Source organism: Mixophyes fleayi, chromosome 3 (genome assembly GCF_038048845.1).
Source record: "Mixophyes fleayi isolate aMixFle1 chromosome 3, aMixFle1.hap1, whole genome shotgun sequence".
NCBI lineage: Eukaryota > Metazoa > Chordata > Amphibia > Anura > Limnodynastidae > Mixophyes > Mixophyes fleayi.
Window position 1 is genome coordinate 57,514,016 of NC_134404.1, and position 24,380 is coordinate 57,538,395.

The window sequence follows — 24,380 nt, forward strand, 5'->3', positions numbered from 1 at the left end:
CGGCTCTCGGGGGCACAGCTGGGTGGGACAGGTGCAATTTAGAAAAATAAAAATAAATTCGCCCCCCCCCCGGGGGGGTCGGGTGCCACGAGTCGGGGGAGGGGGGGTTGGGTGCCGCGAATCGGTGGAGGGGCCACACGGGGCTGGTGTGGTGGCTGGTCCCCTCCCTCCTCTGTGTGGCCTGCTGTGTGTCACATGGGACGTGCACCACATGACAGGTGCCGTCCCATGTGTGAAGGGGATGAAGACTCCACAGCTCCTAGATGGAAAAAGGTAAGTTGGGGGAGGGGTGGGGTAGTATTGTGTGTGTGTGTATTATGTGTGTGTGTGTATGTGAGGGGCCACTGCGTCCGTGTAATGTGTGTGTGTGTGTGGTTGTGAGGGGCCACTGCGTCCGTGTATTATGTGTGTGTGTGTGTGTGTGAGAGAGGGGCCACTGCGGCCGTGTATTATGTGTGTGTGTGTGTGTGTTTGAGGGGCCACTGCGTGCGTGTATTATGTGTGTGAGTGTGTGTGTGAGGGGCCACTGCGTGCGTCTATTATGTGTGTGTGAGGGGCCACTGCGTGCGTGTATTATGTGTGTGTGTGTGAGGGGCCACTGTGTGTGTATGTATTATGTGTGTGTGAGGGGCCACTGTGTGTGTGTGAGGGGCCACTGTGTGTGTGAATGGGGGGGCCCAAACCGATATTTTGCCTAGGGCCCCATGAGGTGTAAATTTGGCTCTGAGTGGATGGAGCAAAATAGAGCCTTATGATGCCAAAAACACCCATTTTCGCCAGTAGGCCTCATTGCCCTTTCGTACCTCTGCACCATAGAATAATATAGCCTTAAAATGGAAATAAAATAGATAAAATATTGAGAATCGATTCTAGAAAGCTCCGACCCCTGTGTATTTTCTCCCACAGGCTGCATGAGCATACAGGGAAGAGGGATGTAGAACAAAAGGATAGAATTCTTGAGATGCAGTACCATAAAAGAGAACGTTCTAATGGAGTAATAAAGGAGACAGTAGAAGAGAAAGTGGCTGAGTAATGAGCTTTAACATGGACCTGTCCCATTTATGCAGCTACACAATAAACGTATATCTGAATAGGCAGCATATAAACATACGTTGCATTCACTGGGGCAGATACAATTAGTCGCGAGGTGACGTAAAGTGTCTACGGAGTCCGCGGAGACAAATCACTTGGGAGTTTTTACTAAAGTCTCTGCTCATTTTCCCTCACGTCCCATAGAGATGCGAAAGAAAATGAGCAGAGATTTCTGTACCGTAAATGCTGGCAAGGTGTGCAGCTGAACATTGAGGCCATGTCCGGCAACACTTCGTGGCTTTTTGAGTTTTACATCCAAATCGTTCCTTCTAAATTCACCTACGTTCTTTAATACCCCTTTCATATTTCCACCCGGCAATATCCCGGGTATATGAACCCGGGATATTGCCAGGTGACAAAGTCTCCCACCTTGGCAAATTCACACTGAGCCTGGGTCTGCCCATAAAAATGAAGAAAAAAATTAGAATAAAAAATGTCCACTTACCATTTAATAGATAGGTGATATTCCCTCACACTGATGTCCGGCAGCTACAGGAGGAGATTACATCCCTTCTAATGGCAAGGGTGAAAATGATGCTTTTAAGGCTGCAATAGCGGACCCTACACCTGTATAATTAATCCAGGCGTAGGGTCTGCTATTGCCACTTTAAAAGCATAATTTTCACCCTGGCCATTAGAAATGATGCAATCTCCTCCTGAAGCTGCCGGACATCAGTGTGAGGAAATACCACCTATCTATTAAATGGTAAGTTGTTTTTTTTTTTTTCATTTTTTCATTTTAATTATTTTTTAAAAAAATTTAAATTTTACTTTTTAGCACTTGTCGGTAAGACCTGGTTTGAAAAACCCGGGTCTCACCGTTCAGACTGGCATCTACCCGAGCCGCACCCGGGAATAACCCTGCAAATGACCCGGGTCTAATGCAGGGGACCCATTGAGCATAGACCTGGGTCGTCGGGGGCTCGCCCCGGCAATAACCTGGGTTTTTCAGCCAATGTAAACGGGGCACAAATATCTCCATGACGTTAGTCATCTTCTGGGCTGACTAAATATTCATGACTAGGCATATTTCTTGTTCTGCTAAAAATGTCATAACACTGTAGGCCGTCTGCCCGCTTTCAGCACATTAAAGGTAATTTATACTATACGTGGGCTTGCAATACATTTCTATTTATGCGAATTCGACTAATTGTCCGTCTCACATATAATAAGGTGCACACCCACAACATTCTCACATTCATCTAGGATCTGTTTCTTTAACAACATTCGGCCATACATATTTGTGTGTTTATATGTCTGGCTGGAATGTCACATGATAGAAAGAGTAAAATCAGGGCTGTCTTTCCCCCCTGGGCACGCTGGGCAGTTGCCCGGGGGCACCACGAGCATAGGGGCCCCATAGGCAGGGCCCAATCGAAAAAAAAAATCTATTCACCCATGTATCAAGGCACAGCTGTACAGAATGCTTTTTAATCATCATCATCATTTATTTATATAGCGCCACTAATTCCAAAGCGCTGTACAGAGAACTCATTCACATCAGTCCTTGCCCCATTGGACCTTACAGTCTAAATTCCCTAACATACACAAACAGACAGAGAGCGAGAGAGACTAGGGTCAATTTGATAGCAGACAATTAACCTACTAGTATGTGTTTGGTGTGTGGGAGGAAACCGGAGCCCCCGAAGGAAACCCACTCAAACACAGGGAGAACATACAAACTCCACACAGATAAGGGCGTGGTCGGGAATTGAACTTATGACCCCAGTGCTGTGAGGCAGAAGTACTAACCACTAGGCCACCGTGCTGCCCATATAATGTTTAAACACTGATTTTTGTTGCAGGTACCAAACAGGCGCGGGCTGGGAGAGGGAAGCCCGGGGGGCACGCAGGCAGACGCATCACAAGAAACGGGATGCAGCCGCATCATTGATGAAGCGGCCGCATCCCCTGTCATGTGATGCGGCCGCCTGTGCACTGACGCGGCCGCATCTGATGTCATCGGATGCGGCCGCAGTGAAAATTGCCTATATTGCATCCGGGGAGCGGCTGGCCGGCCCACCCCCCGGCCCTAATAGCGGTCTGAATGAGCGGCCCGGAGTGCCGCTGCCCCCCTGCCCCCCGGGCCAGCCCGCCCCTGCCAATAAATATAAACTTAACCATTCACAGGAATAAAAATGTAAATTATCAATAAGGTTGTGTAGGTAGGGGCCTAAATGCACTGTGGAATGGTTGTCCGGGGGCCCATAATGTTGCTAAGATGGCCCTGAGTATAAGCATATCATTTTACAATCATCACTTTTTTCTCCTTGAACCCAACTTGGTTCAGCCTCATTTATGTCGTTAGAAGGTGCTGGAGACATCTCATTGATGGAGTATTCTGAGATCTGGCTCCTACAGTTGTAAGGAAGGGTAAGAATCAGATTACTTTGAGGGGAGAAATGTCCGATGTCTAAACAGAGAGCCCCACTTCATACATGTTATTCTCACCTTGAATCTTATTTAAATAACTCAGCTCAGAAAACAAAACCTTCTTTACAAATGTGAGTGCACAACAAGGCACATAGCTCACACTCTTCAAGTTACATCATGAGTCTCCCTAGTGAAAACGTTGCACCCATGCAGACGCTGCCGTCTTGAACCGCTCTTCCCGGAAACACGGGCGCGTTAGCAGAAACATTTGTATGATATTAGAAGACACAGGTGTATTTATATATGTTATATATTTTTACCCAGGAAACAGGGCTTCAGAGTTGCAGTTTTATACTGTTTGATAATAACAGAAAATCCACAAGGGCTCCGAACTGTGGTGCTCTCCAGGCAACTTCCGTTCTTTACGTACCGCAAGCGCTTATTAGGAGTCTCAATGCTCACAATCTATACTCATCTGACCATCTCTGCTGGAAATAGGAAGCAGATGATTGCAATCACAAGTGTGAACCTCCCTGCTGCTCCACTACCTAGTAACCATCTGTAAGACTCCAGTGAAGACAAAAGAGTCGGAATAAGAGGGCGAGGAAGGAGGGAGGGGACGTCCTGTGGAGCAGCAGTGAAAGGAATAGCCATTATATAATATGACATTATCTACAGGGTCTGCCACCTTGTAATGTTCAACCCCTTTCTTGTCATTTAGAAGAAAACATCATCAATTTTGTGGTACCCGTTTCTGATTAACTAATCTATAAATGTGGAAAAGGTAACAGTCTTCTACAATATTTATTTAATATTGTATTGTACCACATATTACCCATCAGTTCTTCCTCCATTGCAGCTTATAGTCTAAATTCCCCTACAACACACAGTCACACACAACACTTAGAAGCTAATTAAACTACTAGTGTGTTTTTGGACTGTGGGAGGAAGCCAAAGCCCCCCAGAGGAAACCCACACAAACACAGGGAGAACATGCAAACTCCACCCAGATAGGGCCATGGTCGTAAATTAACCCACTGCCTTAGCACTGTGAGACAGCAAAGGTTAATATTTATTATATGTTCCTTATGTAATATCACAGTTCACCTACACTCAGTGAAAGCAGACATTCTATTAGCTGAATCATTGTTTATAAGATGCAGCTAAGTGAGTCATTGGCTACAATTAAATCACAGGGGAGCATTTTCAAAAAAGCTGAGTGTACGTGACAGGTAAATAAAGAATAAAGGACTTCAGTACAACATATTCACTTTTATATCAAGAAAGAAATATACAATATTAGTCACAGCTTCCATGCAAACAGTAGTACTGAAAAATTTGAATAAATTGAACTTTAAGGGCTCATTTTTTAAAAAAAATGCCAGTGGGCATAATGTGACCATACCCTTGGGCTTTTTACTTGCATTGCATTAGACTGCTACTTTAGCATTTACTGCATATAAATGCATTGGGATGCTATAGAGAATTCTAAAGTGGTCGTAAATTCACTAGTAAAGACGCATATTAAAGGCGTTTGCTATGGGCAACACAGTGGCCAAGTGGTTAGCACTTCTGCCTCACAGCGCTTGTGTCATGAGTTCCCGACCATGGCCTTATCTGTGTGGAGTTAGTATGTTCTCCCCGTGTTTGATTGGGTTTCCTTCGGGGGCTCCGGTTTCCTCCCACACTCCAAACACATACTATTAGGTTAATTGGCTGCTTATAAAAAAATGTACCCTAGTCTCTCTCTATGTCTGTCTGTGTGTGTATGTTAGGGAATTTAGACTATAAGCTCCCAATGGGGCAGGGACTGATGTGAATGAGTTCTCTCACTGTACAGCGCTGGGGAATTACTGGCGCTATATAAATAAATGATGATATTTATATGTGTTTATGCTAGTATGTTTTGTTTTAGCGTTAAAAACACAAGTAAAACACGTGTGGGTATGAGGCCTAATGCTGCACACCAAGATCAGACGGAAACACAAAATAAGTTGTATATTGTAAGTAGTGGACAAATAGAATACAAATGATATTATACATTAAAAACATGGTACAAACCATTTAATTAAACAGGACTGTTCTATTAAATCCAAAATATCCAACATAATTTCTATAAATATATCTGCAGCCCTGCACTAGGCTCAGGTGCCTGTTTAAGGACATGAATGTGGATGCAACCATCTTCTTATATATGACGATCTGATTATGATGAACCTGAAGCACCAGATGAGCCAAAGCAAGAGACATCAAGTCCCTCTCCATCACCTCATCCCCGCTCGCTTCCAGTATTGTGTAAAGTCGTATATATACAGTATAGGACTCTTCCAACTACACAACTGTAGAAAACACTGCTGACTATTAGATAAAATACATGCATAATAATTATATACATATAAAAGAATAATAAAAACTATGCAGAATGCTGATAAAGTGACAGATTGCAAAAACCCCAAGCAAGAATCAAATCAAATACATTGAAACCAATGATAAGAAAGTCCAATTACCGAGTGGCTGATCTAATATGTCTAATATAGTTAGCATCAGTGGTGGAAGTGGGGGGAATATATATGGTGGTATGCCATACCAACATTTCTCCTACTGCCTTCATTGTAAAACTATCATATTCCATTCACTTCTTCACATCTTCAATACCGCTACTTATAAATTTCCACTTCGACAACTGGTTAATATGACAATGACAAAGTATAGAGTGCAGAGGTGCAAAGTTCAAAACCTGATTAAGTAACAAAGTCCTTTTACTCAAAGCCTGTGGATTCCAATTACTGAACAGCCAGACCCTATAGATATAATTTAGTAAGTAACTTCCATTAGACAAACCTAGGCCCTCACCTTGGTCTGCATGGTCAAGAAGACACCTAAAACACTAAATGAGTGACATAATGTCACACTCATTCAGTGTTCTATCACTCGTGGTATACACCCACTTACCTATGACACAGTCGACTGGTGCTCCTGTATGTTGGTGATGAGCTGTGTATTGCACTGGACTATGATGTCACAGCCGTGCACCACACTCCCAAACTGACAAGAAGAGAAGATCTAGCTTAGCCCCCGAACCTCTAGGTGAGCAGAAGGGGAGGGGCATAGGGCACGGGGCATAAAAAGAGGGGACACTCATGGACATTCCATCAGCCCTTGCAAATACTTAATCAAGTATCCAGTGGGGGATTTCCATTTATAGGGTCTAAATGGTCTCCATAGGATGGTATAGAGCAAACTTAGGCAACTCCTGGCTAATACGAATGGTGATTGTTCCTACTTGTAGCTCCATAACCGCAGGAGAGCGGCAGGTTGCCTAACGCCAAGATGGATGATAGAACAGGGATGGGGGAAAGAAAAACATGTTTTACTTTCAACCCATCCTGGCTCTGACATCAGCTTCTCTAAGTGCCCGTGGGCCCATGTATTTTATTACTCCATAGAGATCAATTATGTCTATGTGAGTATCCGTCTTCCTTCTGTTCTCCTGTCAAAAGAGCGCAATGGAGGGGGAGATGGAAACAAAAATGGCTTAGCACACGTGGCCTAAGCTTGCTATAGAGGATGACGACCAGAGTAGACTAATATTTTTATTTTTTTTTGCCTAAAAAAATAGATTGCAGACATCAATTTTACAACAGCTTTGTATTGTTTGAATCTCTAGATATTTAATGATTTAATAATAATAATTGAATGATTTACAAACAATACAAATTACAAAGAACCCTATATCACACACCTGCATTCATGATATGTTGTGAATTCTGGTACAATAATAGCTTTGCCTCACACCATAAATTCTAAGCAATGGGGGTGATACTACACTGGCAGTGTAGACTGGGATTGATGTGTGATGACAGATGAGGCCGTTTTTTTTTAGCAAACACATCATGGTATCTGCATGTTAGAGTGTGTCTGCAGTCACAGCAGGACAGCGCAGAGTGTTAATCAGTTTTCACCACCCATTAATGAGACTCCTCTCTACTGGGAAATTGATTTTCTTTTCTTGCTCGTTTCGCCTGTAAGACAGATCCTCTCACCATTAAATCAGGCTACTCGTCATGCAACACTCATTAACTAAATACCAAGTACCTATGACAGTACCTATAATCCCTGCCTGTATGTGCTCTCTAGTTATCATCCATTCTGAGCGGAACTGCAACTGGGCACAGATAGGCAGGTATCAGGTGTGCTTAGCTGATGATCGGAAGCATGTCAACGGAGCTTGGGCACATTCTACATGACAGACTCACAGTGTCAGTAACATTGGTGGTATACCCCTGTAGGCTGCAGATAGCACACAAAGGATTATATAGGCATGTTGGAGCATGTTCCATTTGCCGTCCAGCCTTACAGCCCCGTGAATATTTCCGTATGTGTACAATATGTGTACAGATGTGTACAACTCTGTTGTGTACAAAGTACTTAAAATTTACAGTCTCATTTATTAAGAAACACTTATATTTAAACAGATATTTTATTATTTTATTCCTGTTTATAGATTTTAACCTTCGATTCTGAGAACCAAAAAGGTATAATTCCTCCAGAAAACTGCAGTTTTCTTGGAATTAACGCATTTTAAAGTATGACAAGTGAGGCTAATTTAAGCCGAACGCACTTAAAGGGCGACAGGGTTTGTAACAGAACGAACACTTACATTTAAGGGTTAACATCAGGGCTGGCCCGACCAATGATAGCTCTTGTGGGAGGGTCCTGGTTTGATATAGGACATACACGGTGAGACCTTTAAAGAGGCTATTACTATTAAAGGATTGCAACAGATATCTCTGATATTTGCTGCGGTTCCAGCCTCTTTGATCGCAAATGCAGTCCTCATATGTGTCTATAATGATTGCGAAAATGCCCTATTTATCAAGATCCGATATTTGAAGCGTGACCCTGAAAGCTAATGCTATCTGAAGATGTCTATGGGGAGAGCATCACAGGACAGAGATCTTCGGATGCCTCCTTGGCAGGCTTTGTACTCCTCCCATTGGCCAAGGCCTTAAGAACCTGTAAGTAAAGTGATCACTTTACTATAGATTGCTTGAATATGTAGCAAAATATTTTTTTTTTATTGCAGTACCGTGTCAGCCAGAAAAATCTATGTGATGTTGAATACTTTTGTGTCAAAAAAGACAAAGTATTATAGGAGTGATACCTTTATTGGCTAACCAAAAGAAATTGTTATATTTGCTAGCTATCAGAGCACAGAGGCCCCTTCATCAGGCAAGTTTACAAATGAATGAATGAGAGAAGGGAACAACATTTAAGAGATGTCAAACAATTTGTACAGAGGGTGATACATAATAAGCTAAAGTAATAAAATGGAGGTTTTCGTTACTGACTGAAGAATGAAAGTCCTAAGAGTTCAGAGATCTGGAGTCACTCTGCTGTGGGGTATGAATTGTGTCCATGTAGTGGGTCATAAATCCAAGTGTTAGGTTGAGTCCTTGAGTCAATGACTGGAATGTTCTTATCAGCTTGAATTCCCAGACCTTTCTCTCCCTGGCATTTTTTAAAAAAAAAACTTTCAGTATTAAGACTTTTACATCTGTAATACTGTGTCCTGGTCCAGAGAAGTGTTTGCCAATGGGGGTTCCAGAGTCTTCTTTATTGTGTGTCTGCGTAGATTCATCCTGGATTGTAGTTTCTGCTTGGTCTACCCAATGTAGATTCCCTCAGGACACCTTATGCACTGTATCATGTACATCACATTGGAGGATGTACATAAGAATGTGTTAGTTATTTTATAGTCCAGTTGTGTGTTGGGTATGTGGACTGTGTTTGTTGGTAGGACATGGGTGCAGGTTTTACATTTTTTGTTTTTGCAAGGGAAGGTCTCTGATAGTGATGAGAGGGAACTTCTAACGGGGAGATTTCTTAAGTTCAGAGGTTGTTTGTATGAAAGGAAAGGTAAATCTGGGAATATTTCCTTCAGTCTATTGTCTTTCTGAAATATGGGCTGAAGATGAGCAGCAATTTTCCCCAAGATGTTCATGTGGGGATTGTAAGTGACTGCAAGGGGCACCCCACTGTTAACCTCCTTCTGTTTGTAATCCAGGTGGCTACTGCTTGGTATTCTTGTGGCCCTGTGTATCTGTTCATCTATAACTATTGGGTGGCATCCTTGTTGTAGGAATGTACCTCTCAGTGATAGCAGGTGTTGTTTTCTGTCTTCACTGTCTGAACAAATCCGAATGTATCTCAGAGCTTGGCTGTAAATGATGGACTCTTTATGTGTCCTGGGGGAAAGCTGTTCCATCTCAGATATGCTGGGCGGCCTGTAGGTTTATGATAGACTGATGTTTGTATAGTATTGTTTTTTCTGTATAGGATCATGTCCAGGAAATGTATCTGAGAACGTGAGTAGTTAAAAGGGAGTCTGATGGTTGGGTGAAACTTGTTGAAGTTTTTATGGAAAGTCAGCAGCTCATCTTCAGAGCCAGTCCAGATTAGTAGCAAATCATCAATATAACGGAAGTATGCTAGAGGTTTCACTGTGCAAGTTGATAACAATTCCTCCTCTAGTTTAGCGATGAAAACATTAGCATACTGAGGTGACATCTTACTGCCTATGGCACTTCCCATACACTGCAAGTATAGGTCTTTTCCAAAAGAAAAGTAATTATGATTGAGTATGAACCTGATCAGCTGCAGGGTCGGCTCTGTGGCTAGACTGTTTATTTGAAGGTAGTGTTGGCATGCGGCTATGCCATCCTGGTGGGGTATGTTAGAGTACAGAGACTCCACATCCATAGTTGCCAGTATTGAGCCTTCTGGTAGTGGAACCAGGGCTGAAAGTTCGCAGAGAATGTCTGTGGTATCCTGGATATAACTAGGTGTACGTCTCACCAAGGGTTTTAGAACATTCTCTATCCAGCCAGAAATATTTTCCGTTAAGGTTCCAATACCAGAAATTATCAGTCTCCCTGGATTTCCTTTTTTATGTATTTTAGGTAACATGTAGAAGGTACCAATTTTGCAATTGTCTGGTATAAGGTCCGGTAGAGAGGATGATCCAGGGTTGAAACCATTTATGATCTTTATAAGTTCTTCTGTGTGTTGTTGGTGGGGTCTTCCATAATCAGAGTGTAGTATTTTTTTATCCGAGAGCTGTCTGTGTGCTTCCTGAATGTAATCTGATGTGTTCATAATTACTACAGCTCCTCCCTTATCTGTTGGTTTAATGATGATATTGTTGTTAGATTTTAATGATTTTATAGCCTTCCTCTACTCCACATTGAGATTGTTTGTCACTTTGTGGTGTTTGTCTTGTAGATTGTTCGTCAGGCTCCTATCAGAGGCTCTGTTCTGGGCAATCATTTTTAATAAATTGCTGTCTTAATTCATCATCATCGTCACCATCAGCTATTTCAGCTATTTATATAGCGCCACTAATTCTGCAGCACTGTACAGAGAACTCACGTCAGTCCCTGTCCCATTCAACTAACCTACTTGTATGTTTTTGGAGTGTGGGAGCACCCGGAGGAAACCCACACAAACACGGGGAAAACATACATACTCCTCACAGATAAGGCCATGGTCGGGAATTGACCTCATGACCCCAGTGCTGTGAGGCAGCAGTTCTGACCACTAAGCCACTGTGCTGTCCATTTCATTTCTTACCATTGCAATAAGAAAATTATAATTGACTTGAGCAATATGCAATGGGTCATAAATAGATTCCATAATGAGAGGTTAATATATAGTACATATCAGCAGGTGGACCCCTGCTATTAGTACATTAGCATAAATTGCAGTGCTAAATAAGAATATATGAAATGGACTGTGTACAAATGTGACAGCTTCAAAGGGCTGATAATTATCCTACACAAGTCCCCTACTGTGACAACTGTCAGCCGAAGTAAGTGCAGCAAATGACATGGTCACTGAATCCTGATTTATGACCCAGCTTTACCTAATACTCCACACAGGTTAATTAAGGACAACCAAGAAGTAAGCTGCAAAATAACACGATTAGTAAAAGACATAGAGGTCATGCACATGGTGAAGATAATTAAAATGTCACTTCAAAGTCCGGCAGCGATCACTGTTGGACCATCCCCTTAATTAATTTAAACTTGTACATTCTTCATCTAGAATGCTGCTTGGTAGAGCCTGAATTATGTCTAACTAATGAGACTAAGGTGACATCCGGACTGACTTAATTAGGTGTCACATTTGTGTGTTTAAATGTCTTTGGTACACTTTGATCTCAGCACAGAAAAACACACTTTACCATAGAAAGTTGGATGTTGCAAAAGGCCTCCCACCGAATATATAGGGCAAGACCTCAAAGCACATGTACAATACAATTTGTCCTCGGTCCCCCCACTAATCCGGAAACACCAAAATAGGAATGCCCCAAAATATACTCCATTGTCGCCCTACAAGTGAAATTTTATTTTTTGATTCTAGGCACTATACAAGGCACATGTTATTATTAGTATGTATTTATTTACTTATGAAGCGCCAATTATATCACCCAGCCTTGTACAGAGAACATATAGTCATTCAGATCAGTCCCTGCCCCATTGGAACTTACAGTCTAAATTCGCTCCTCCAGACACAGAGTAGTAGTATTTTTTCAGAAGTCAATTAACCTACCAGTATGTTTTTGGAGTGTGGGAGGAAACCCACGCAAACTCAGGAAGAACATACAAACTCCACACTGATAGGTCGGAATCTTACCCATGACCCCAGCGCGGTGAAGCAGTAATGCTAACTACTGTGCTAGTCTATGTGCTTCCTGTAACAATTGAGTACTTTGGCATAAATATAAGTGCATCACAAAATAGCAAATGCTTTGGGCTCATAGGTATGCAAAAAAATGAAAAATCATGAAGCAACTTTACTGAACCACCACATAACAGAAGGTCTTGCCTCAGTCCTGTTTGGGACTACAATTACATTTGATGAATAAGACTTAAGACCACATAGCCTCAGGGTCCTATTTTTTGACACCTATAATTTTCCTAGAATCCAGGCTACTGATACACCTGTAATAGCAGGATTAGGAGATCTATTACTGCTTTATTGCGTTATGCACTTAAATATAAGTATTGACATTTATAAGCTTTGAAAACTATGTCTTCAGGTTTTAGGCTTAAAATAAAACAGCTCTGTACATATGACTAGACATTTAATATGTCGGTGCCCCGTCAAGTAAATATATCCTGTACGCAATAAACTCATACTTCATTGATTAGCTGAGGAGTTTTGTTTAGTTATTAGGAAATGTCAACATGGCTGAGAAAATGACTGTTACCATCTCTTTCATCTGTTTATTAGTATTTAACACAATGGTTTCATAGAAGGGGCTTTATTACATCAATAACTTTAATAAACACCCCCCCAAATGATTAACCCAAATAACCAATTATTTTATAATGGATTTCCTGTTTAACGTAACATCATTGATCAGCTGAGCCCAATTACTCCGCTATCTTGATGATGCAAGTACAGGAGCACTCACTGCGCTCCCTATTCATAGATGTTACCCAATAGTTCTCTGAGCCACAGAATAAATAAGGGACAATCTATATCGCTAGAGCTGAACTTGCAGTAAAGACTTGGAAGGAAACTAGACAAAAGATCTTCCTGAACAAGAGGCAGCAATTATACTGCACACGCTAATCAATAATGTAATTAGTTCAAAATAAATAAATGTTTCAAGGTTACCTTGACTTAGTGCAGGAGACAAATACAAAGCGAGTAAAATCCTGACAATGTTGTAATGAATAAAATAATTAAAAACAAGGTGTGTTTTTATGGAGAAGCAAGGGGGCATAAAAAGACATGCCTTTAAGTGTACCTGTCACCTAAACACAGTGGAGACCACCATTTTATGAATGAAGTGAAGATATAGGATGCACAGTGCACAAAATGGCTGCCTCCGCTATGTGCAGGTGACCAGACTCGACCTTACATTATTTGCTTCCCAACTCGCACATTTTCTATGCTATACTATCCCCCACTACAGTAACTGTATATAATCCTATCCCCAACCACATTCCATCTACTTGAAATAAATAATGGAAATAATTTAAATGAGCTCATGGTCAAATGTGTATAATAGGTAAATGATAAAATATTAATATACTGTCTCCCCTCTTATGTCTGTCTGTAAAAAAGGCATAATGAAATAGTGCTAGAACATATTTATAGCTTACACTGAAGTACTTTATTAAGTAAGTATATTATGTAGAACAGGGAATTTAGGGCTTAATGCATATGAAGAGGGCACATGAAGACATCAAATTAATAGCTAAGAATTTATGAAGAAATGTTTTACCTTCCGCTGACAAAGAAACAGGTCACCAGGAATATGAGCAGAATAATTCCGCCAGCCACAGAGATAGCCAAAATAGTAATCTGGTTAGGATCAGTGATGGCGATCATATCTGAAAGACAGAACCATACAACACCAATCAAAATGAAGTACTGTTATTAGATAGAATAGACACTGACTTCAGTAACAATATAGGACTAGTTTTAGCTGAAACATAGCTTTCAGTGGAAGCTTACAAAGTGGACTGATAGGATTATGACTTTGTACTGCATGATTTTGTGCAACTGAGTGCAAACATTTGCATTATTTAACTTAGTGTCTTCAACTTATTGACTTGAATTATTAGATAATGGGCCCCAATGGGACCAGCTACACTTGTGACTTTGTGGCTATTACACTACAGTCTGACAAAGATACATCAGGCTGTATTCTTGTCATGTCATATCCTTCGATTGCAGCTAATCAGGTCCAGTCACATGAACATTTGTGTTGCAACATTCATAAATGAAATCATCATCATCATCATCAGCTATTTATATAGCGCCACTATTTCCATAGCGCTGTACAGAGAACTCATTCAAATCAGTCCCTGCCCCATTGGAGCTTACAGTCTAAATTCCCTAACACACAGACACAGACTAGGGTCAATTTTGAGAGCAGCCAATTAACCTACTTGTATGTTTTTTGGACTGAAATCAACAGAAAGCTGGAAAACAATGTGCACACATTTACAACAGTCACACTGTGTTCTTTAATGAGATTTGCTGCATGTGGTTTTAGTTGAATGACCAAAAATAATCTTGTAACTATATAAGTGTAGGCGGAAGTAGCCATATTAGACTTTTTTTTTTTTAATGTTCACAGCAGCACAAAATATGTTACTAAGTGTGCTGACTGACGGTAGCAATAAATGACCAGCTATGGCAATGATGACAGGGGTGTATGTGATAAGGGCAGAGTTATTATATGGGGAGTGGAGAGGAGGTAGGCTAGTTGTGACGACTTAGAGTTAGATAATTGAAGGAGCAGAATCCTTCAAAGCACATAATATCATGTACATATATAATGTATCACACAATAGACAAACAACTTGTAGCCAATCAGATAATGATCATGTTTAGAGCAGCACAGAACAGGTAAGGTGCGCTGATCTAGTAGGAGGCAGTAATCTGTCCGTTTGTGTGATAGAGGTGAGGATAGGATTGTGTATGACAGAGGTAGTGTCATTATATGAGAAGGGGAATGGAGGTAAATAGGAAACCATAGATTAATATTTGTAGAAGGAGCAACACAGAGTATCCATGTGAGGCACCTATCAAATACAAGCAACAATCAATTTATTCTGTAATATATTTCATTGAGATATTAATTCACAGAACCCTATAACAAGCTGTCTAGGGCCTACGACTACACCATTTTATTATGTGCATGACCTATTACTGAGAAGTTTAATTTGATAAATGTAAATGATAAGCGAATGTACTATACAAATAAGGTTTTATTACAATACTTCTTCTCTTATTCCCACTATAGCTAATTTCTCTCATTAGTGCTAGTATTCAGAGGTATTGATTCAATGTGTTGGTAACTGTAAACAGATCATATTTTAGGAGTTTGCAGTATTCAGTACAGTTAGTGATAACATGACTGCTGCTTAGTATAACTCTGCTACAGAGCTGACTGCACTGATTGTCTTCAGGGTTCTCTAAATCCCAGCTAAGCGACCAGTGCAGCTGTCGCCCCTCCAACCCTCCCGTACTGCATATACATCAGCTGTCTCACTGGGTTATCTAGATGGGAATTTTCCTGAATGATATCTTTTTGTTTGTTTATTTTTTTCAAGCATAACTAAACTTAAATAAATGAACTATTCATTTTTTAAACTATTGTCTAAAAGTGGAAGATGAAAGTGAAGATAAATTGTTGTTATAATGGTGAGAAATCTTCTCCACATTCTATAAAAAATACCACCGTCTGAATACATGTATCATCATGTTACCTCTAGTTTCTTATTCCTACAATTTTAAAAGTAGCCCATACTGCATACATGTGCATACATTGGCTCACTGGGGCTTCCCGTGATGGTCTCTCTCAAAGTGCTTGGTACAGTATCATGTAAAGCAGACTAGGAGATTAAGGAAATGCATAACTACTCCTAATCTATCTCAGCAGAGCCCGTCCTTAACTGTCTATTGTAAATTACATGTAGGCTTGTTTAATGTTTCAATATCTTTACTTTATTGAATTATTCCTTTATTTACATGCAGACAAATATGTTTCATCCAGATGAAAAACTAGTTTTAGTACTGAAAACACGTTCAATTTTATAATAATCTACTTTAAATGGGCATAGTTGTAAAACACAAAACAATTAATGATACTATTCATAAGCACTTCTGGAAAAGTGAATAAATTGCAACCAACTAATTGGGGTAATTCTATATATTGATGATAATGTACTGTGTACTATATGTCAATGAAGTGACACAACGCAGAAAAGATTAGAGGCTATTTTCCCAAAAACCCTGTAGAGAATTTATTAATCCTCTTGTTCGATGAACGCAAACAAATCAGGCTGTATTTGGGATTAAATAGTGGATGTCACAAGATTACAAGGGAATCCATTGGAAACACAAATTTCACCTTAGAAAAGCCTCATTATTCAACACAAACTGTGTTGGGATTGATGTATTTAAATTGGCTATTATGTACACCTAATAACTTTAAGGAGTGGTCCCTGAAATCCAATAAATTCTCAACTCTAAGCAGTTATCAACTGCCTGGACAGAGCCACTAACACAGTACATGTAATTACCAAGTGCCATAAGCCAGGAACCAGCTCAGTACCTGTATCCAGCAACCACCTGGAGTGAGGAACTAGCACAGTGCCTATATCCACTAACTGCTTGTAGCAAAAACTAACACTTTACCTGTACACAGCCAGAAACTAGCCTAGTACCTATATACACCAATTGCCTAGAGTGAGGAACTAGCACAGTATCTATATACATCAATTGCCTAGAGCAAAGAAATAGCACAGTACCTATATACACCAATTGCCTAGAGCGAGGAACTAGCACAGTACCTATATACACCAATTGCCTAGAGCGAGGGACTAGCACAGTACCTATATTCACCAACAACCTGAAGCGAGGGAGTATTGTCATGCCTGTTGGCGTTACGGTGTGGACCCACCCTCTTGTGACAGCAGATAAGATCACCGGGAGGAAGTTAAGGCATCAGTGAAAGTGGGTGTATGGAGGAGTGCATGAGAGCTGCACATGGACAAGAGGGGGAGAATCCCCACAAGCAAAGGCCTCAAGAGAGAGGAGAGCCTTTAGAGGAAAATTGCCTAGTAGAGATTGCCTGGATAGGAGGCTTGGATTGGCTGACCAGAGAAAGGGTGAGTGTATGTGTGGTTGGAAGCCACAGGGACTGAGAGAGGTCCCTGTATAGAGCCCCTTGGAAAATGAACTCATACCATGAGAAGATTAACTACAGAGGCAGCATCACTGACAGCAGGAACTGAATTAAGGGAGGAGGTCCCACTGTATGAGAGCACCCTTGGAAAGTGCCCACATACAGTGAGGGATGGTGGCTGCAAGTAGGCAGCATGGTTACTCTAGAGCAGGGGTAGGCAACCTGCGGCTCTCAAGGTGTTGTGAAACTAGAAATCCCAGAGTGCCTTACCACCTATCTGCTGGTTATCTACTGGCAAAGCATGCTGGGACTTGTAGTTTCAAAACACTTGGAGAGCCGCAGGTTGCCTACCCCTGCTGTAGAGGGAAGGAGTCCCCAAAAGAGCCATGTGGCTGCAAGACAGCCTTATCAAGAGAGGTAGTAACTAAGTGTTCCTGGATATTAGGATATCATTTGCGGAAAGTAACAGTGTGGCCCACAGCAGTTGGACTGTGAGTAGAAGGGTCCCTGCAATTAGTTGGTGTGACCAGGTCAAAGACAGTCCCCAAAGAGTGGGATGTTGGTAATCCTGGTTATGGGATGAGTGCAAGAACTGTGGTCCTTGTCTCACTCATCTGAGAGTGAGTGCCAAGTGTGATTTCATCATATGTGGAAGAACTGCCAACAACACCAGGCATGCCACTGTGTCATTGCTGGCAACTTAATTAATTAAAAACTGTGTAGCTGGAGTAAGAAGGTGTCCACTCAATACAACCTGTGATAAGCACCCTTGTTTTCCGTGGGCCCTCTGGTGGCGAATGTCGCTCCCATACATAGCCATAGCTAAGGGGAGAAGAACAGCAAAGGGGCATCCACACTGGATCCTGGTGCCCCAAGTAGTGTGTATACAGCACCAGTAGTGTTTCACATTAGTGTCTGTGCCCATCACATGACTGGAGCCAGGAACTATCACAGTACCTATACCCTCCAACTGCCCAGAACCAGTAACTAGCACAATGTCTGTACCCACTAACTGGCCAGAACCAGTAACCAGCACAGTGTCTGTAACCACCAACTGGCCAGAACCAGTAACTAGCACAATGTCTGTGCCCGCCAACTGCCCAGAACCAGTAATTAGCACAGTGTCTATATCCACCAACAGCCCAGAACCAGTGACAAGCACTGTGTCTGTACCCACCAACTGCCCAGAACCAGTAACTAGCACAGTGTCTGTATCCACTAACTGCCCAGAACCAGTACCTAGCACAGTGCCTGTACCCACCATGTGCCTGGAGCCTGGCAGTAGCACAGTGCTTGTATTCATAAACATTCACACTCCTGCCCGCTCCCTGTGCTCGGCCAATGATCGCCGCCTCTCCTCCACACTGATCACCTCTTCCCACTCTCAAATCCATGACTTCTCCCGCGCTGCCCACCTTCACTGGAACGACCTCCCTCGCTCCATCCGTCTCTCTCCCAATCTGTGCTCCTTCAAATGGGCACTTAAAACTCCCCTGTTCCTTAAGGCCTACCAACCATCCATTTAACCTCTCATCTCTTCTGCTCATCCTCCCTTGACCCCTCTTCTCTCTCCCCTTTGATTCACTGGCTCCCTTTTGTGCCTGACTTTGTTTACCCTCCCTTAGGATGTTAGCTCGAATGAGCAGGACCCTCTTCCCTCCAGTCTCCATACCTGTTCTTCTGCTCCGTCTCTACTGTATCTGCCCTCCCAGAGTTTCTGAAGTACTGGTACTTTGTGTTTACTGTTCTGTAGTGTTCTACCCTGTATAGTCTACTGTATAGTCTACTGTTTGTACTGTGTGCGGCGCTGCGGGAACCCTTGTGGCGCCCTACAAATAAACGATAATAATAATAATAATAATAATTTATACCCATCACAACTACAATTGTTTTTCTTCTACATTATGTATGTTCACACCCAACTTCTTAGATTATAAGCTCATAGGGGCAAGGTCATCTTTACCTACTGCTTTATGTCATTGTATTTCATTTGTTTGCATCATGATTCCTGCAATAAACAGCGCTGCGAAATATGTTGAAATTTTATAAATAAAAGATATTATTAATGATAACAAAAATATTCCTGAATTGCCCTTCCAGTTTACAATTCTAAGCCATGATCTTTTTAATCTAGACCGATTTAGTTTAAAAACAAAATGTTCATCTACTAAAATGAAGTTACAATACATATGCTTTGACTTAAATATAGCAGGAATGGCCAGTCAATTAGTTAAAATTAGTGACCCATTGTCAAGTCTATTGGTAGTTGTTCAGCAACAAGTATGTTTGCTGATGTATATTCATATGAAAATCTAAAAATAAAACAGTTACAAAAAATACTGCATAGGAATTAGACAGAATACAAACCGCATCTCAGCAGTTGTCACCATGCAGCTATGCATCATTCATGTGAATCTGGTTTTAAATAGCTGATGTTGCAAACTAAGTGTGGCCTCTATCAAAAGTGATAAATCTTTTCCTGTAGTAACTTGGGCTTACAGTGATGTATATTTAGCATGAGTCTAGAACTAGATCTTCTAATTAAAGACATATTTTATTAAATTGCCAGAGGCAGAGAGCTGTGGACGAGCCATATAGTCACTACTCAGAGATGGAGAGAAAGGTTTGAGTAACTACGAGAGATTTCTGGATGATACTCAGCTTGTCCTTGATAAAGAGCTTTAAGGCTGACAGTTCTATTTAATGCCGTGTCTTACCTGCTGTTTTACTAGTACACTATTTCACCATTAATGGTGTATGCAAGCAGTTAGCAGCATGAGAACAAGACAGCCGGCACTCCACCAACTGCGTATTTAAAATTGTATCTTATTTGCATCTTTAAAACATGAGAGTGATAGCAGTATATGGTTTCAGGCAGCATCCGCCCTTAGTCGCAATGAAAATGTTGACATTCTTGCTATTATATGGAAGTCATCATTATCATCATGTATATAGCGCCACTAATTCCGCAGCACTGTACATAGAACACACTCACATCAGTCCCTGCCCCATTGGAGCTTACAGTCTAAATTCCCTAACACACACACACAGACAGACCAAGAGAGACTAAGGTTAATTTGATAGCAGCCAATTAATCTATCAGTATGTTTTTGGAGTGTGGGAGGAAACCAGAGCACCTGGAGGAAACCAACGCAAACACAGGGAGAACATACAAACTCCACACAGATAAGGCCATAATCGGGAATCAAACTCAGGACCCCAGTGCTGTGAGGCAGAAGTGCTAACCACTAAGCCACTGTGCTGCCCAAAGTCCTGGTTATAATACTGATTTGATTTCTCATAGGTGCATCATTCTTTGTGGGAAGCAAAATTAGAAAAGGGCCTTCAATTTGATGCTGGGGTCGAGTCACAGGATTGCCCAACTATCATTTATCACTATCGATTTGCCATCCTTATGGACCTTCGTATTTTTTACTTCACTACCATTAATATGTCTGCATGAGTGTATGTGACAGAGGGACACTGCGGTTTAGAGTTTGTGCCTTATGGAAGTAGATTTCTTCTATACTAAATGTTCTCGCAAATTTGTCGGCTGCACATTCATTCTACAGATGCCCCCTTCCACCACATCTGGGGCCTGATTCATTAAGGATCTTAAATTAAGAACCATGTTACAATGCAAGGGGTGTAAACTAGTTTTCTGTTTTGCACATAAGTTAAATACTGACTGCTTTTTCATGTAGCACACAAATATCAACTTTAAATTTAAGTGGACAAATAAGCTATCAAGTATTTGTGTGCTACATGAAAAAACAGCCAGTATTTAACCTATGTGCAAAACAGAAAACTAGTTTACACCCCTTGCATTGTAACATGATTTTGTCCAGGAGATTTAAATAAGAAACTTCTTAATTTAAGTTCCTTAATGAATCAGGCACCTGGTGACTGTGGAGGCCATTGGATTACACTGAATTCATTGTCATGTGCATGGTTTCAGCTCGACATGACGAGTGCTTTGTGACTTGGCAAGTTATCCTGCTGGAGATCGCCATTAGAAGATGAGTAGACTGTGTCCATAAATGTATGCACGAGGTCAGCAAGACTGTGACATTTAAGCATTTAGAGCTAATGTGTGCCAAAAATATTGCTTATACCATTACACCACCAACAGTAGCCTGTACTGTTGCAGAAGGCAGGATGGTTCAATAGATTCATGTTTTTATGCCAAATTCTGTCCCTACCACCTGCATGTCGCAGCAGAAATCAAGATCCATCAGACCAGACAACATTTTTCCAAATTTCAGCTGTCCAGTTTTGGTGAGCCTGTGCCCATTGTAGCCTCAGGCTCCTGTCCTTAGCTGACTTGAGTGGAACCCTCTGTGGTCTCCTGTTCCTGTAGCCCAACTACTTCAAGGTTTGACGTGCTGTGTGCTCAGCATAGCACTGTAATAATGCATATTTATTTGAGATGCTTTGTGCACCATTCTCTGTAAGCTCTAGACTGTTGTGTAGTGAAAAACCCAGGAGATCAGCAGTTTCTGAGATACACAAACCACCCCGCCTGGTACTAAGTCACTAATCACATTTCTTCCCCGTTCTGGTGTTTGGTCTGAACAAAAATGGAACCTCTTGACCATGTCTGCCTGCTTTTATGCATTGAGTTACTGCCACATGATTGGCTGATTAGATATTTGCATTTACAAATGTACAGGTGTACCTAATAAAGTAGTCATGAGTATATAATGATCTAGCAATTCAGCTATATGAACAGAAATGTAGCCCATTTGGTCACATATGTGGTGGGTTAAGTTGCACAGATCTGATAACTGAGTGACCAGAGCAGGTCAAGAGACGGCATGTTGTGCTCTACGCCCACCGGCGCACACATTCTGATGCAGTTATAAGAAATATGTCATAGAAAAACTGATTCCACATCACATTTCAAGTCAATTGTTTTCAGCTCAAGCACAATTTGACTCAATTTGATTTACATGGTTCTGGCCAGCAAAACACCTCAGATATATTCTTATCTGTTCGTATTTACTTACTGTCTATAATTGTGAGGCATTTTCTCATCACAGAACATTTACAACTATTTTCTTACAGTCTAACATCATAAGGTACCACCTTACTCTTCAACACCTACAGTTCATCTTATCACCAACTAGCATCGATAGGTGTCCTCTTTATGTCACATCTAGGTATCCTCTCAGGGCTAATACATTTCCATACATAGACATTCGTATGTAGACTCATACCTCATTCATACTGCACCAAAATCCCGGGTTTTTCCCGGGGCAAGCTCAAACGACCCGGGTCTTGGTGCAGTATGAATGGTACAACCCCGGGTTTTTCAACCAGGATTGCACAGAAACCAAGCTGATTGGCTGTCTGCCTGTCTCTGGAGGATGATGTCATCGGTGGGAGCCCGTGGAAGAAAAAAAAAACAGTCACCTTTCAATGACATCACCATTTTTAAGCCAATGAAAACTGCTCTGGTGATGACTCCCACAAATTGCCAGGGCACAGACTTGTGCAGTATGAATGGGGTCAACCCGGGAAATTCCCGGGTCCGAGGTGCAGTATGAATGGTGTTTCTGAGCCCCGGCAAAAACCCGGCTTGAAAAACCCGGGATATTGCCGGGGCGGCAGTATGAAAGCGGTATTAGTCATATATTGCACTTGTGACTCCTGTGACTAGAGAGACAGAACATGGGAAGAACAAAGGACAGTCATGGGCCAAGTACAGTAAAGGTTTCTTCATATAATTGCCACTGAGGTAGATCTGGATGCAGATGGAGGGCTAATGCAACAAGATGCATTGATGAGGAGGACCATCAGCAGCACTAGCAGGGCAATTCTGATTGGCTTACTGTGGATTGACCTCTCCAGCTGGTAGTTAGCGTGGCTGCTGTATTATATGATGTCACAGTTACCTACCCACATTACTTGATATTCACATTTGGACTGCAGAAGAAAAGAAGACTCCCATTTAATTTTTAAAAGGGAAAATAAAAGATGTTTGTATTTAACTTAATTTCGCTGAATTTACATTAGTTAATTTTTTATTTCTATTACATTATATATTATTATTATATTTTATTTATAAGGTGCTGACTTATTACTCAGCACTGCGCATTAAGAGGATCATAATGTAAAATCACATACAATGACATGAAACAGAAGGTACAATTGATACATAAAGTAGCAGAATAACAATTGTACTTGCTGGTGAGGAAGGTGTGTGTGGCCACTGTAAGACAGAAACATTGGGCCTGATTCATTAAGGAAAGTTAAGTAAAAAAAATAAGTAAGTAGTTTCCTGGACAAAACCATGTTACAATGCAAGGGGTGCAAATTAGTATTCTGTTTTGCACATACGTTAAATACTGACTGTTTTTTCATGTAGAACACAAATACTTGATAGCTTATTTGTACACTGAAATGCTATGAGTATTGGGGCTTGAATCACTTTTAGTAGTCAATGATTATAAATGGGGTCTTGGATATAATGCTGCATATGATGATTAGCTAAATAGTATTTTGATTTGTATTTAGTCCATCCTGTCTATTGCAGACCTAACTGTATTTTTCTCTTACACTTAGGGCTAGATTTACTAAGCTGCGGGTTTGAAAAAGTGGGGATGTTGCCTATAGCAACCAATCAGATTCTAGCTTTCATTTATTTAGTACCTTCCACAAAATTACAGCTAGAATCTGATTGGTTGCTATAGGCAACATCCCCACTTTTTCAAACTCGCAGCTTAGTAAATCTAGCCCTTAGTGTAAGAGAAAAATACAGTTAGGTCTGCTTATCTGTTGGACTAAGTTATTGATTTACCTTCTGTGCTTGTCTCCAACTCTATTTCACCTCCATAAATTCCTTGTCCACCCACTGTGTGAGCCCGGACTCTGAACACATAGGTGGTCCCAGGTTTCAGCCCGTCCACGGTCATGAAGGTCGATCTCGTTTTCAGTGTTGTGTAGTTTTGGTCCTTTTGATTCTGATTGAAATAACAAAAAAAACAACTACTAAGCAACACAAACAAATGTGAATTAGTGGCAGAAATGAGCCAACTTTTCAACCTCTCTGTATGTGAGAATGACATCATAATGATCCCTTCATATTACTGGACTCCACAATGGTGTACAGTCCTCTGATAACCTCTAGCTTCCTTCAAGGAATATTATTGCATTCTTGTTATGAAAGGATGGTGTCACTAAGGGGGAAACTCTA

General features: G+C 41.2%; 1 protein-coding gene across 2 annotated transcripts in view; it reads right to left on the bottom strand.

Moving 5' to 3' along the window:
• The window catches only part of LOC142143581 (ephrin type-A receptor 3-like), a 174,192-nt gene that overhangs the window by 58,591 nt on the left and 91,221 nt on the right, over nt 1-24,380 (bottom strand). For both annotated transcript variants that reach the window (XM_075201529.1, XM_075201528.1), the window contains 2 exons: nt 23,985-24,147; nt 13,766-13,874 (listed from right to left, as the gene is read on the bottom strand). In XM_075201529.1, coding sequence (XP_075057630.1) covers nt 13,766-13,874; nt 23,985-24,147 — 272 coding nt within the window. The remainder of the gene's footprint in view (nt 1-13,765; nt 13,875-23,984; nt 24,148-24,380) is intronic.